The sequence below is a fragment of the Garra rufa genome, chromosome 12 (assembly GCF_049309525.1).
Source record: "Garra rufa chromosome 12, GarRuf1.0, whole genome shotgun sequence".
In the NCBI taxonomy this organism is placed as follows: Eukaryota; Metazoa; Chordata; class Actinopteri; order Cypriniformes; family Cyprinidae; genus Garra; species Garra rufa.
In genome coordinates this window covers 36,938,299-36,954,723 of record NC_133372.1, presented here as the reverse complement: position 1 = coordinate 36,954,723, position 16,425 = coordinate 36,938,299, and the positions used below count along the sequence as shown (strand labels likewise).

The 16,425-nt window shown below is 35.4% G+C and overlaps 1 protein-coding gene across 1 annotated transcript in view; it reads right to left on the bottom strand.

Moving 5' to 3' along the window:
* Positions 1-16,425, bottom strand: part of cntn4 (contactin 4) — a 93,978-nt gene that overhangs the window by 66,439 nt on the left and 11,114 nt on the right. The window contains exons 4-6 of the mRNA XM_073851636.1: positions 14,398-14,537; positions 8,032-8,161; positions 3,341-3,491 (exon numbers count right to left, since the gene is read on the bottom strand). Coding sequence (XP_073707737.1) covers positions 3,341-3,491; positions 8,032-8,161; positions 14,398-14,537 — 421 coding nt within the window. The remainder of the gene's footprint in view (positions 1-3,340; positions 3,492-8,031; positions 8,162-14,397; positions 14,538-16,425) is intronic.

Here is a 16,425-nt window from a genome sequence, read left to right as displayed (position 1 = left end):
CTCTTTGTAGATAAAATTCTTGAATATAGTGTTTAAAAGGCTAAGATGGAAAACAAAGTGAAAAGAAGAAAGATGTCAGAGCAAATCCATTTCCTGCCTTGACTCTTCAAGGTGCAGACATCAAGAATTCATCAGCTTTGCTGTCCTCTCACACAGGACGGCTCAAGGACATTGGCAGCGTAACCCTTATGCAAACGGCCCGCCACTCTGTTTGATGAGCACCAACACCAACTTTGTATATGTAAACGATGGGCAAGCGTGGTGTGCACACACTGACAGATGCATGCACAAACACACGCAGACGCGCTGAACTTTGCCTATCCCACTGTGGTCAGATGCAACCGCTCTGGGTCGCTGACATACTGCACTTGTATCAAGCTGCGTCTGGCTGCCACTCTATAGCTGAGACAGGGACATATGTTTGTTGATAAAGGCTGGTCTGGCAGGGACGCTGACCTCCTACTAAGAGTGCAGAGAAGTTGATTAACACCCTGCCTTTGCTCGGGAGGGGACGCCACTGGTCACCTGATAAACCTGCAGAGTCCGGTTATGAGCCACTGTGTGATCCATACTGGAGCTGCTAATAAGAACATCAGGCTTCATTTGAATAATTAAGTATGCTCACTGATTTCTATGCGAAATGTACATTTTTAAGGCAACATTTTTGTGTGAAAATACATTGCATGCAAATATACTAATTAATAAGAAATCGAGATAAAGTGCAGTAACTACGCCAACACTGAAACTGAGAAAAATGCCTTTAAAGTTTTTACCCCATATATGGTATTAGTTTGGATTTTGTAGTTACTGCGATTTTGACACTCTCGTTTCTCTGAAATGGGACAAAACTGAACCAGGAGACTTTGCCACAAGACAAAGCGGTTGTCACAAAGCCCATTTTAAGCCTTAACTCAATTTTGACCAAATGTGTAGTTACTGCGCTTTGCCTTTGGAGGGCAGAATATACAGGCTGCAGTTTCTGCCACTGAAAAAAAAAAAGGTAATTGCGACTTTTTATCTCACAATTCTGACTTCTTTCTCAGAATTGCGTGATATAAGCTGGCAATTGCAAGTTATAAAAGTCAGAATTGCGAGACATAAACTAGCAATTGTGACCTTTTGTTCTCAGAATTGCGAGTTTATATCTTGCAATTGTGACTTTTTTCTCAGAATTGCGAGTTTATATCTTGCAATTCTGAGGAAAAAAATCAGAATTCCAAGATACAAACTGACAAATGTGAGAAAAAAAGTCAGAATTGCAAGTTTTAATCTTGCAATTCTGAGCTTATTACTCGCAATTGTGAGTTTATATCACGCAATTCTGAGAAAAAAAGTCAAAATTACGACTTTATATCTTCCAATTCTGACTCTATAACTTACAATTGCAAGTTTATATCTCATAATTCTGACTTTATAACACGCAATTGCGAGTTTATATCTCACAATTGTGAGAAAAGAGTCAGAATTCCGAATTTGTATCTTGCAATTCTGAGGAAATAAGTCAGAATTCCGAATTTGTATCTTGCAATTCTAAGAAAAAAGTCAGAATTGCGACTTTATAGCTTCCAATTCTGACTCTATAACTTGCAATTGCAAATTTATAACTCATAATTCTGACTTTATAACACGCAATTGTGAGTTTATATCTCACAATCCTGAGAAAAAGTCAGAATTGTGAGATACAAACTGACAATTGTGAGAAAAAAGTCAGAATTGCAAGTTTTAATCTTGTAATTCTGAGTTTATTTCTTGCAATTCTGACTTTATAACACGCAATTGCGAGTTTATATCTCACAATCCTGAGAAAAAGTCAGAATTATGAGATACAAACTGACGATTGTGAGAAAAAAAGTCAGAATTGTTTCAAGAAATTGCTTTTAAAAAAAGTTTATTTCTCGCAATTATGAGTTTATATCATGCAATAAAAATAGTAATACTGCAAAGCATTATTGCAATTTAAAACAGTGGTTTTTTATTTTAATATTAAAAAAAAAAACAGTCTTCAATGTCACATGATCCTTCAGAAATTATTCTAATATGCTGATTTGGTGCTTATTATAATAAATGTTACATTTTAGTTGTACTACTTCATATTTTGGTGGAAACGGTAAATTTATATATATTTTTTAACATTATACGTTTGTAACATTAGAAATGTCTGTATTGCCACTTTTGATCAACGTAATGCATCTTTGATGAAAAAAATCTTACTGAGCCTAAACTTTTGAACAGCAGTGTAAATACACTGCAAAAAATGCTTTCTTACTTAGATTTTTTGTCTCGTTTCCAGCCAAAATATTTAACAATTCTTAAATCAAAAAGGATCTTTGCACAAAGCAAAAACAATCTTATTTCAAACAGAAAACAAGATTATTTTTCTTAGCAGATCCTTTTGCTTGTTTCAAGCAAAAACGCACTTAATTTTGACTTGTTTTTTTCTGAAAACAAGACAATAATTTTACTCATCTAGAAAATCCTTCTTGATTTAAGATTTTTTTAGATATTTTGGCTGGAAACAAGAAAAGCATATTTTGCAGTGCAATAAAATGTATGAAATAATTTGCGTTTACAGCACCCTAATTTTATTATATTTTACAATATTTGTATATGAATATACTATTTTATAGTTTATTTAGAATGATATCCTTACTACCTTTCTGGACCTTAAACATGTCAGTTGTGTTGCCATCTATGCAGGGTCAGAAAGCTCTAGGATTTCATCAAAAATATCTTAATTTGTGCTCCGAAGAAAAACAAAGGTCTTACGGGTTTAGAATGACATGAGGGTGAATAATCAATGACTGAATTTCCATTTTGGGTGAACCATCCCCTTAAAAAATACCTTTGATAACTGGGCACACTTTCGAGATCCGCAATACACGTCAGAAAATGGCCCACTGTGAGGCTCTTGTGTTTAAAGGAGTGAGCAAATAACAGAAAGAGATAGTAAAATAGAATGAAAGAAAGAGAAAAGAGCAGTTGAGACTGAAACACAAAGCCCACTAGAGACGTATTGTTGCGACCCTTAGCAGAGACATGCTGAGACATGCTTTTTCTCTGGTTGCTGTAGTGGGATTCCACAGGCAGAGATGAATGGCCAAAGTCAGTGGCAGTGCTTTGTTGCTGTGAATAACAGAAATGATTTGACAAAGACATTATATCAAAAACCAGATCTGGAGCACAACCGCAGTATTGTGGGCTCATCATCCCACAGTCCTGTTGACTGTTCCGGCATAAGACGGGAAAAGCTCTGGTCTCGTAGCATTATGTAAAAAGACTAAAATAGAGGAAAGGATCCGCAGTTATGACTAATGACATCTGAGTGGGATAAGGGAGTTACCTGCTGCTTTCTCGGAGGGCGTCGTTGCCTTTGCGCCAGGAGATTGTGCCTCGAGGAGACATCTTGGGTTTGCATTCAACGAGAACATCGCCGCCTTCTTTGACTAAAGTGTGGCCCTTCAGCTGGTTTTGGGAGAAATCAGGAGCGACAGCTAAAACGAAAAACAAGTTTTAGATATTATTAAGAGCATATGTCAACAGAAAGCACAGAAAAAAATCATGCAACTATTTTTAATTACATACATACAAATAAAGAAATGTTTTGGGATCAAAACAAGTAAAATGGCATCTAAAGTGGCCTTTCAAAATTTTAATTTTAGGTCACATACACAATTACAATGTACCGTTCTTCTTTTAAAACATTTAAATAAAATATATAAAAACTAATTAAAATGAAAACAAATCCAACCATACATTTCTTTTGAAAGGAAATACATCAATACAGGAAAGCAACTATGGAAGCTTAGTTTGGCCATGGAAAAAAAAAATAAAGTAATAAAGTTAATTGTGACTGTTTATCTTACAACTTTGACCTTTTTCTTGCAATTCTGATTTTATATCACACTATTTTGAGTTTATCTGCAATTCTGAGTTTATGTCTCACAATTATAACCTTTTTCAGAGATATAAATTCAAGTTAACGTTTATTTCTAAGATATAAACTCACAATTCTGAGAAAAAAGTCAGAATTGTGAGTTTGAATCTGCAAAAAAGATATGAACTCACAATTCAGACTTTTTTGCAATTCTGATTTAGATTCAGAGATATAAATTCACAATTTTGACTTTTCTCTGCAATTCTGAGTTTATATCTCACAATTCCAAGCTTTTTCAGAGATACCAACTCAAAATTCTGACTTTTTTTCTGCAATTCTGAGTTTATATATCACATAGACTCACAATTTTGACTTTTTCTGCAATTCTGCAAAAAAAGTCAGAATTGTGAGTTTTTATCTGCAAAAAAGATATGAACTCACAATTCAGACTTTTTTTGCAATTCTGAGCTTATATTTCACAATTCCAGCCTTTTTCAGAGATATTAATTCAAGTTAGTGTTTATTTCGAAGATATAAACTCACAATTCTGAGAAAAAAAGTCAGAATTGTGAGTTTATATCTGCAAAAAAGATATGAACTCACAATTCTGACTGAGTTTATATATCATAATTCTCACCTTTTTCAGAGAAATAAACTCACAATTCTGGCTATTTCAGAGATATAAATTCAAGTTAACGTTTATTTCTAAGATTCTAAGTCAGAATTGTGAGTTTATATATGCAAAAAAGATATGAACTCACAATTCTTACTTTTTTGCAATTCTGAGTTTATCTCACAATTCTGACTTTTTTTCTGCAATTCTGAGTTGATATCTCACATAGACTCACAATTCAGACTTTTCTTCTGCAAATTCTCATGATTCGGACCTTTTTAGAGATATAAACTCACAATTCTGACTTTTTCTGTAATTCTGAGTTTATATCTCACAAATGTGAGCCTTTTTCAGAGATATAAATTCAAGTTAACATTTATTTCTAAAATATAAACTGACTTTTTTCTCAGAATTGTGAGTTTATATCACTGCAAAAAAGATATAAACTCACAATTCTGACTTTTTCTGCAATTCTGAGTTTATATCTTTAAAAAAAGGTTAGAATTGTGAGTTTACAGTATATGTCTGAAAAAGGTTGCAATTGTGAGATATAAACTTTTTTGCATAAATCTTTTTTTGCAGAGATCTAAACTCACAATTCTGACTTTTTTTTTCTCGGAATTGCGAGTTTATATCTTAGAAATAAACGTTAACTTGAACTTGAATTACGAGATGTTAAGTCACAATTCTGTTAAGAAAAGTCTGAACTGAGCGATACAAACTTTTTTAGCATTTGTGAGAAACAAGTCAGAATTGTGATATGAAAATTGCCAAATACCTTTAATCCATAGCGGAAATAAGCTTCCATAGAAACCAGAACTGACTGGATGTCATTAATCAATGTCACAGAAGAATTTTAAATGCTATTCTAATTATGTCAATCCCAGTTTTGATCACTAACAATCTAATCACTAATGATGTTACTGTGCAAACATAACAGGCTGAAAACATCAGAATTTGTGGCATAGTTTTGCTTTGCAAGTCACAAGCTTGAATCCAGTTTGTGATTTTTTTTCCATTTCCCCCTCTCATCCCAATTATTTTCTGTCCTATATCTTATTGTGCCAATAAATAAACAACACACAAAGAACTGTTTAAACATTTAACAACTAAATATTTAACAACCACAGACCATCATGCACCAAGGACAATTTTTCCCTTCGTATTTGGCCATAATTACAGGTACGCAGGCACGAGGATTAAGGACTATTTAGAGCACATCCTCTCTAATCGCTGTACTTCAAAGGAAGACATGTGTACACGGGTACGTATGATGTAGAAACAGAGATGGCAGAACAGAGGCTCGGCGTATGTGGGCACACTTTAATTATCACACGCTCCCTTTCTCTGCTAAGAAAAACAAAGGGAAAATGTCATGTCCTTTCCTCTTTTTTTCCCACGTTCCCCACTCAAATGAGTTTTTATTATGATAATTTCTCCGGCTTTACAATCTTCACACTCTGTCTTTTAAAAGGCACTTCAATTATTTTATCTGCACGAGGGACTGACAATTATTCTCCTGTGAGTTTGGTTTCTTGGCCACTTTGGCTGCTGAATTTTTATGGCAAAACAATAAACAAAGAAAGTCGTGGGTGAAGAGAATGCGGATGTAGACGGCAAGTAAACACAGCTCTGCAGTGTAATGCATGCTACCGGCCATGACAATCGCAATCCCAATTTAATGTGCAGAAACCGTTTGCAGCAAGTCATTTGTACAGTAGGTTGACTTCCCGAACAGATGCAAACACCGCAGAGCTTTCAAAACATTTCTCTGTGTTTTAAAGGCTCAACATGTCAGCTTCTGACTCACACTGGTAGTACTTTTAAGGAATATATATTTGGAAACAGAAAACTGATTAATTTCAATAAAGAATACATTTAAAATAAACGGTGTGTTTACACAGACTTTTCATATGCAATCCAATAACTGGTCTTAAACATTTAGTAGACAACAATACTAAACAAAAACATGTAATAACATATTCCACAATTCTATTTTTTATAAAATACCACTGATAAAATGTATAATGTGTATCTTTAACCACACTATGTCATATGAACAACCAATGTTTGATTAAGTGATCTGACTCATTAGAGTAATTTGTTCAGGTACCAAACTAGTTTGATTTACTAAAAAGATCCAGCTCATATGAATCATTCATTTGGGAATTACACTATACTGGTTGAGCTGTATGTTTTTGATTCACTTAAAAAAAAGAACTAACCAGATACACTGGTTGAGTTGCATATGTATAATTCACTTAAAAGATCGACCGACTGAAGACTAAATCATTCTATTATCAAGTTTTAGTAATAAAATAAGTATTTCATTTTGGTATTCTGTTTGTACCAGCGGACGAATGTCATTATTCCAACCCTAGAACCGGAACACAACTTGGCTTAACCAATGGCATGAGTGTGGGTTGGGGCTTTAATTTTATCTGACCAATGGTAGATGAGGAGGGTTTTAAAAGCCAGTTTGAACCAATCATTAAAGTTGAAGTTCACTTCCAGAACAAAAATGAACAGATAATTTACTCACCCCCTTGTCATCCAAGATGTTCATGTCTTTCTTTCTTCAGTCGTAAAGAAATTATGTTTTTTTGAGGAAAAATGTTCTCCATAGTGGACTTCTATGTTACCCGCGAGTTTGAATTTCCAAAATGCAGTTTAAATGCAGCTTCAAAGGGCTCTAAAAGATCCCAGACGAGGAATAAATAAAAATTATATACTTTTTAACATAAAACCCTCATCTAGTCTAGCTCTGTGTGAACTCTGTGTATTCTGGTTCATGACAGTTAGGGTATATTGAAAAACTCCCATCTCATTTTCTCTTATAACTTCAAAATCGTCCTACAACGCTGTTTTACCTTTTTTTAAACAGTGTTTGACTCTCCTTGTGCGTTCATTTTGTAAACACTGAGTTGGTACTTCTGCAGCGATTTAGGACGATTTTAAAGTTGGAGGAGAAAATGAGATGGGAGTTTTTCGACCTACCGAACTGTATTGACCTGGCAAGAGCTAGACAAGACAAGCATTTGAGGTTAAAAAGTATATAATTTGTACATTAAAAAAAAAAATATCCGATCGTTTCGCTAGATAAGACCATTCTTTCTTAGAGCCTTTTGAAGCTGCATTTAAATGCGTTTTGGAAGTTCACCACAGAAGTCCACTATATATATAGAAATATCACAAAACGTTTGCCTCAAAAAACATAATTTCTTTACGACTGAAGAAAGAAAGACATGAACATCTTGGAGATCAAGGGGGTGAGTAAATTATCTGTAAATTTTAGTTTTGGAAGTGAACTTCTTTAATATTTTCAGCAACAAAAATCTCCTATGTGTGCTAAAAATGTGCCTATGTGTACACAATATTACACATCTACTCACATTATACAACTGATAATAAGTGGCCCTTATCCGGAGTACATACTTGAGATAAAGAGTGCAAGCTATTTTAATGCAGTTGTTATTTTGTGCTTTGTAAACTTACAAACCACACTAATATTTCAGTCAAAGGCAATTAAGCAGGTTTCACTTACCGATAACTCTGAGTTCAGCATTGGAGTACACTTCTCCATACTTGTTTCCAGCCACACACTGGTACATTCCAATATCGGCGAGCGCCAGGCGAGTGATGGACAGGGCGCCATTAATGACCTGCACCCTCTCCTGTGGAAAACAGGATATCTCCGTTAAGAGACTTTTACGGAGATTGCTAATCTGCATAAAAGCACAACGTGTCTGGGCAGGTAAATTATGTCTGGAGGTTGATGGAAACGATCATAAATCTGAGTGTTCATTACTAATGGGAGACACTGCGTAGGGAGGCTGCTCAAAAACGACGGCAATAAATCTGTATGTTTATGAGATGGAAATAAAGCCCTGGCTTGTTTACTTCTTAACCAGAGCTCAAGCCTCTGTATTCCGTGGACAAGCCGTCGGGAGGCTGGATGATGTTTGCCATTATAAACAAGCTGGGCTAATATTTTAAAGCTGACAGGTTTATGCTATTTCTGATATGTTATGGAATGCACTTTGCATGTCTTCTGATGTTAACCAAAGTTATTTGATGAATATAATGTAAACAACATAAAATAAGGAAACAGGTTTCAAAACCCCAAAGACATCTTAAAACACCAGGACGCCGCAATCAAAGGTATATATACTCTATTTATAAATAAATATATAAACCTTCAGCCTCAGTCACCTTGAGAGCATTTAGTTTCCACCTCATGTTTCCTTCCAACAGGCATAAACAACATTTTAAAGGCTCATAAAAAGACAGGTTCATATTAAAAATTGGCATGAAAAGTGCCAGAACAGTCTCTTCTGTGGTTTAGAGCGTATTGTGTCCTTTCATATTTCACATTTTGCCCTTCGTATGTAAGGGATAGTTCACCCCAAAAAAACAAAAACAAAAAAAAAACTGTCATCACAGCTGTGTTGACATTCAGGCAGAACTTTTTTCCACATCAGTCTACGCTCCATACACCATAATGATAAAGCAAAAAAATGATTTGTGACAACTTGCAAATGTATTAAAATTAAAACACTGAAATAAATACTTTGCATAAGTTTTCATACCCTTAACGTGGCACTTGAAGCACCTTTACAGCATTGAAATTGAGGTCCATCAGACTAGAGAGTCTTGTTTCTTACAGTCTGAGGGTCCTTTAGGTGCTTTATTTTTTTTTTTTTTTGCAAATTCCAAGTGTGTTTTCATTTGTCTTCACTGAGGAGAGAATTGAGTTTGGCCACGCCACCATAAAGCCCAGATCAGTGGAGTCTAACCAAAGCCCTTCTCCAAATTGCTCAGTTTGGCCATGAGGCCAGATCTAGGAAGAATCCTAGTTGTTCCAAACTTCTTCTATTGTGAATAACGGAGACTACATGCTTCTGTGAACCTTCATTACAGCAGATTTTTTCTCCATATGTGTGGCTTGACGCAATTCTGTCTCTGAGCTTTACCGGCATTATTTATGCCCTTAGGGCTTGGGTTTTGCTTTGATATGCATTTCTTAGCTGTTAGACCTTTTATTGAGGTTTGTGCCTTTCCGAATCATACCCATTCAAATGAATTTGCCACAGGTTAACTCCACTCGAATAGTAGTAACATCTACAAGCAATATGAATGCTCCTGAGCTATTTTTCAACTGTCCCAGAAAAGGGTATGAATACTTATGCAGTGGAATCACGTTGCTGTTTGTCAATTTGTTACAAACATGTTTTTTACTTTTATTATGGTGTATGGAATGTCATTATGGTGTATGAAATGTAGGTTGATGTGGAGAAATAAAAATAGTTTAAAGCAGTTTAACATAAGGCTGCAACATAAAACATGAACAAAATGAAGGGGTTTGAATATTTTTCCAAGGCACTGTATATTAGTACAGTAAACAAGTTAATACTGAGTAACTTGCAGGTTGCACACAATATTGCCAGTTAATATTTCTAATGATGCACATTTTGTCCAGATCAAAACGTTTTAATGTGATTTTAACATGCTATGAAAGTAAAACAACAATAACCTGAGGCTGTCTGCAATCTTTGCATGTTAAGAGGTTTAAACAAACCGGTCGAGCAAAAGTTTCAACGCCTCATTCATTAAGAAATTTCATCATGTCATGTGTTTTGTGTCTGAATGAATCAGTTTTTTGAACGCATCGCTGAGTGAACGACTAAACTCATGAAGGCAGTCCGGTGTTTAGTTCCTGGCTTTTAAAAAAAAGGTTAAAATAATTATTTATAATGTTAATTACATATATGTAAATGCTTTACCCAAATTTTACCAAATGTTTTTCAAGACTTTTTAGATTTTTTTTTTGTTTTGATTAATATTTTTTTCTGCTTATCCTAATCTGCCTTGTGGTACATTAACCCTAAATAAAACCCATACTATTGCTGTCATTAATGCACTGGAATAGCATAGGGATGACTAAATATGACACAACCTTCATTTTTACGTGAGCTCATATTTTAAGTATCATTTTTGAAATATCCTTTAATGTCAATAAAGTGTTTACTGTAGTCACAGCATATAAAACAGCAGTCGGTCCTTGGGATAATCTGCACTTGAATGAGATTTGTGTCTACGTACTTTGAAATGGAAAAGAGAAGGAAGGGACAAATGCACAATATGGGACGAATAAGCCTGCACAGAAAATCACATGGTGGCATATAGCAGTTCGGAGTGAGGCGATGCTTCGCTTTACTACTGTACTAATTAACCGTGACGTTCCTCTTAAATCAGCAGTTTTGCACGGGGCGGGACCTGGGGGAGGGGAGCATCTGCGCGTCTGCACTGAAATGCAATGATTGGCAATGTCACTGCTCGAAATCCGTCGGGTCAGGACATAAACCGCAACGCATGACTACAGTTGCGGCAAATCTCATCCTGATATGAAGTGCGTGAGCACGGCTGCAAGACGTTTTCATTTCCTAAGTCTTGATTTAAATCTAAGCCTTGAAAAGACAATAATATCTGCATTTGTTCAAAACACGTACATGTTAGGCCTCATTACCAGCTGTTGTAAACATTTCATTTTATATTACGTGGTGCATTTTAAATTAAACTACTACAAATATAAGCTGTGTTCTGTGTAAAAAAGCACAATGATATGGGTGAACTAGATCATTTACACATTTATTACTAGATTAGGCAAGACACGGTTATGTGCCTTACACCATATTCCTTTCTCTCAGCGACTAGAGCTTCCTAGTGATTTACAAAGGAGAGGTTTTTAACTGGTCACCTTAGCAATGCTGCGTTGCAATAAGGCAGAAAGAACACGAAAGGTCCTCATTGATTAAGCGCAGTGAAAATAACAAATGGTATAAGTCAACAACCCATGCTTCTGCTACATCAATGACCTTTAGTTATACAATTGATTAAAGCTCTGATGTTGACGGTGACATTTGGAGATTGTAATAATTCTGCACTGATTAATTCATTTAACCGGGATACATTGAAAATCAACATTTGAGAATCAAAATGTAAGCTAGGGCTATGATTCAATCAAGAGATTGTTGTGCCCTTGAGACATTAGGCTGTCATAGTACAAACTGGATGGTATTTCTCCATTGCTCACAGAGCAGAAAACAACCATAAATGCAAAATAAAAAGATTTTATTGCATTTAAAATTCAAGTGTAGCTTTTGGCAATTACCTTGGCGCACAAAAACATACCTGTAAAACATTGATCATTATGTAAATTCGCTTTTTCAAATACAAATTCACTCAACAAATGTGGAGCCTGACCAGCAAAATCTGCATTAGCAATTATTTCCTGAGGTCCACCGCATGTAAATGAACTTTTTTTTTGATTGCGGTGTATTCTGTTGGAAGCGTTCTCTAATAAAGTGCAAAACAATAAAACGGCCAGACTGCTAATTATGCAGCGCTGATAGATATTCTAATCTGGTGGTGTGAAAGATGAAAAAGAATGAGTGACAGACGAAGAAAGACAAGTGGCCATTTCTCTCGACACATAAACAGTCTCTAAATGGATCAATATCTTTTGTTTTGTTTGCACCCACATTGCATGGCAAGGCTAATTTACATGAAGTTTACTGATTTGTTTATTCACCACACCATAGAGGAGCTACTAGTCTCTAAAAATAACTTTGTGTGCGTTGGAATTCTGGCTGAAATGCTCTCAGTGGAGACAAGCTGTATATTACATTGAGTGTCGAGACGTATAAATGTTTATCACCTCTTTCAGTATAGTTTAAATGGATTTCAGAGAAAGACAAAACAATAAGAGCTTGTCTAGTACACAGTAAAGGTTTATAAGCCGCCTCCTAATGGCCTTCAAGGAAACAGGCTTAAATTCTGCTGTTTCAGATTGGCGATTTAATGGGAGAGTGTCTCTTGCATCTCGTGTCCATCGCTACGAATGACTATATTAAAAACCAAGACTTAAAGTTCATTAAATGTATTATACTTTCTCTTAAGGACTTTTTAAAATGTCCTTCATATTCTTGTTTTGTTTGCTGATGTTTGTAGGTTGTAAACCAGTAATTATGTTTATGTAATGATGAGCAGTAATGATGATTAGAAGAGCTATAATTAGCATGCTGCTCTCTGAACATTATTTAAAGCTGATATGAAATCAAAACTGTCCTGTTTGCTTACTTAATGCACTTTATTCGTCTTATTGTACGTAAATGTACAAAATTGTACTTGCTTCGCATCAAGTGACTTTTCATATGACCTCACAAAGGCTTGTCCTGTCAGTGTTTTAGCAGAGGTGTAGCCTCCAAAAGAGACCTGTGAAATCCTGAAGTGCCCGTTTTTCATAATCCAATAAATTCTTAATGGATAAAAAATGAGCCCCTACACTTTTTTTACTACATCAGACTTCTTGAAAAGTCACACAATGGAAATAAAATGGCTGCAAAAGTCATTTCACATCACCTTCAACCATCTAAAGAATAACTCTGACAAACTCACAAAAAAAAAGGTATGAAATGAAAATGTGTTGGTTCAATCTTTAAAATGTGTTGTTAGAGACTATTGCTAGTGCTTTTTGCTTGCTGGAGTTTATTGCATTTTTTGGGGAGCTATTCCCTCTCATTGTCAGAACAAGTGCTGGTGGATATTTGGAAGCTTTTATGTTCTCAATTTTGTCCATTCCTATTGTTTCGATTATTCTGGGGTGGCCTATATACAAGGTCCGCAGAATGACATATCAGGTGCTCCAGTGGATTCACTCTGATTTAGTTGGTTATTGAAAAGCCATTAAGGAATACACTTTAAAGCATTGCTCTCACAAGGTTAATAAAGATGGCTGGTACATCTACTGTGATGACTGCTACCAAGTCACTGATATAACCTAAAAACTAGACAATAAATAAAAGTTTGTTCAAAGATGTGTTTTTGGCCATACAATAAAGGTCAGTGGGGTGCAAAGCAACAAATATGGACAATGATTCTTTTAAAATATATATTTAAGTTCCACAAAGGAAAGTAAATCAAATGATGACTGAATTTTCACTTTTGTGTGAACTGTAATTATTAATACAACTTTTATTATGTCTCTGTCAGTATCTTTACTAAAAGTCTGTTGTCTATCTTTCAAGGAGAAGTTTAAAATTTCCTGATAATTTACTCACCCACATGTCGTCCAAGATGTTCATGTCTTTCCTTCTTCAGTCGCAAAGAAATTAGGTTTTTTAAGGAAAGCATTCCAGGAATTTTATCCATATAATGGACTTCAATGGTGGCCAATGGGTTGAAGGTCCAAATTGCAGTTTCAATGCGTATTCAAAGAGCTCTACACGATCCTAGACGAGGAATAAGAGTCTTCTCTAGTGAAATGATCTGTCATTTTCTTTAGAAACTAAAAATGTATATACTTTTTAACCACACATGCTTGTCTTGCACTAGATCTGCGATGCACGTTGCATAATCACTTAGTTTTGTGTACTTCAGCTCAAAAAGGTAGAGTAGGGCAAAAAACTCCATCTCATTTTCTCCTCCAACTTAAAAATCGTCCAACATTGTTGTTTTTGTAAAGGGTGTTTGACTTTCTTTGCACATTCTTTTTGTAAACACTAGGTCGGTTGTGCATGATTATGAGGTCGAGCTAGTGCAAGACGAACATTTGTATATAAAAAGTATATAAATTTGCATTCTACTTCGAAGATAACAAGACCCTTATTCCTCAGCTGGGATGTCTTTGAAGCTGCACTGAAACTGCAATTTGGACCTTCAACCAGTTGGCCACCATTGAAGTCCACTATATGGAGAAAAATCCTGGAACGTTTTCTTCAAAAACGGTAATTCTTTTCGACTGAAGAACAAAAGACATGAACACCTTAGATGACATAGGGGTGAGTCAATTATCAGGAAATTTTCATTCTAAAAAGTGAACTTCTCCTTCAAACCTCAGAGGTGAACTAACCTCAGTGGGCTCCAGGTTCTCTCCATTCTTCATCCACCTGTAAGAGGGCTTTGGTTTCCCTGTGGCCTTGCATTCCCACACCAGAGTGTCATCGATGGCCTTCTGTACATCCTGGGGCTTCTCAATTAGCTGGGGGGAGGCTGAAACAACCAACAGCAGGGGTAATGACTACACAGAATTACTTTAACCTTGATTATTAGCCGTTATGTGTCCTTCAAAGCGGACTTACATTATTAGAGCCATGAACTGAGGGAAATGGTGTGATGTAATCACAATAATGGCACATAAGAAAACAACAGCAGTAGAGGCAGTCAAGTCCAAATGATTCACACTTCCACTTAGATGGGCAAAGAAAGGAAATCTCGTCTAATATATTAGCATTGTCTAAAAGCTAGTACCATAAACTACCTCAACCAATACCATTAGGGTAAATTATGGCTTAATTATAAACAAACTGTATTGATCTTTATCTTTTAAATGCATGTAACTCAAACCTAGTAAATAATTGACTAAGAGCACATTTAGGGAAACATTTATGAGTATTTTCCCTAAAAGCACAATAAAAGACAGATAAGAACGGGCAGAACATGTACAAAACAAATAAAATACATAAACAAAAGTTCACTGAGCTAAGTGTAAAGTTTCGCTGATGAACATTTTCCATTGGAAACAGAAATGGAAAGTAGTGATGTTCAAATCATGAATCAATGAATCAAGAGTTAAATCTAGTCAATGAATCATTTGATCACAAAAGCAGTTTAAATGATTCATTAATGAGCAGTTCTCAAGTTACTCACCATGTTACTCAACAGGACGAGTATCACACTGAACAGCTTACAATTTAGTCTCTTTATTGCTATTAAAACCAATGTATGACTCCAGAAGATTTGGAATAGATCTTAAGCAACCTCTACTGACTCTTTAACATTTGGTCACACCAAATTGTGAACATTTAGTTACAATACTGCTTTTACAGTGCTTCTGCGTCCTTTTTGAGGCACTAACTGCATTAAAGAGCAAGTCATATGGTTTTTTCAAAGTGTCCTAATATTGTCTTGGAGCCCCCTAACAGGTTTAAATGCATCTAAGGTCAGAAAATATTGTAAACATTCCTCAGAATATACATTTATACATAGAGAATCTGGCAACCCCTATGCACCTTTACAAAAAGTGCTGCAATCCATTCTTAACATAATGACATAAAAACATTTTGTTTAACACTTATGCAAGCGAATCATGCCCACAGCTAAAGTTTGGCTGCTAAACTGTAAACACATAAAACAATAATGGTGGATGCGTTAGCTGAGTGCTAACATGACTAACTAATGAAACAACACAGCTAATCAGTAACAGGCATAATATTCGAAAATATGATAATTCGTTAAGGCGACTCTTTCTTTTGAGAGAAAATATCTTTATGTATAATGCACTGTTTTGATTAACAACTTTGCAGACTGTTTACATTAAAGGATAGCTATGTTACAAACGGCAAAAAATGTATTTTTCGAAAACCCATATGAACTGCTCTTTAAAAAGAGTGACAACAATTCTTCAAAAGAAAGTCAAGTTTGATGCAACGGCAACAAATGATCACAAATGTTATTTTTAGGGTAAACTGTACCTTTACCCTGAAAATTTGATGTTTATCTGGTTATCCCCAGGGCATCCAAGATGTAGGTGACTTTGTTATTTCAGTAGAACAGAAATGAAGATTTTTAACTTAAACCGTTGCAGTCTGTCAGTCATACAATGGCAGTCAATGGTTACCAAATCTTTAATAGTAAAGAAAACATACACAAACAAAACCAAATTAAACCCTGCGGCTTGTGACGATACATTGAGGTCTTAAGACACAAAACGATTGGTCTGTGCAAAAAACTGAACAGTATTTATATCATTATTTACCTCTGATCCACCGCAACATTTTACTCTGCTGAGTGTGTTCACAAGAGCCGGCGTTTAATGCATCAACGTGAACCGCCGGAAGCGATCTGTCGCTCGTGTACTTCACTTTAGGGTGAACTATCC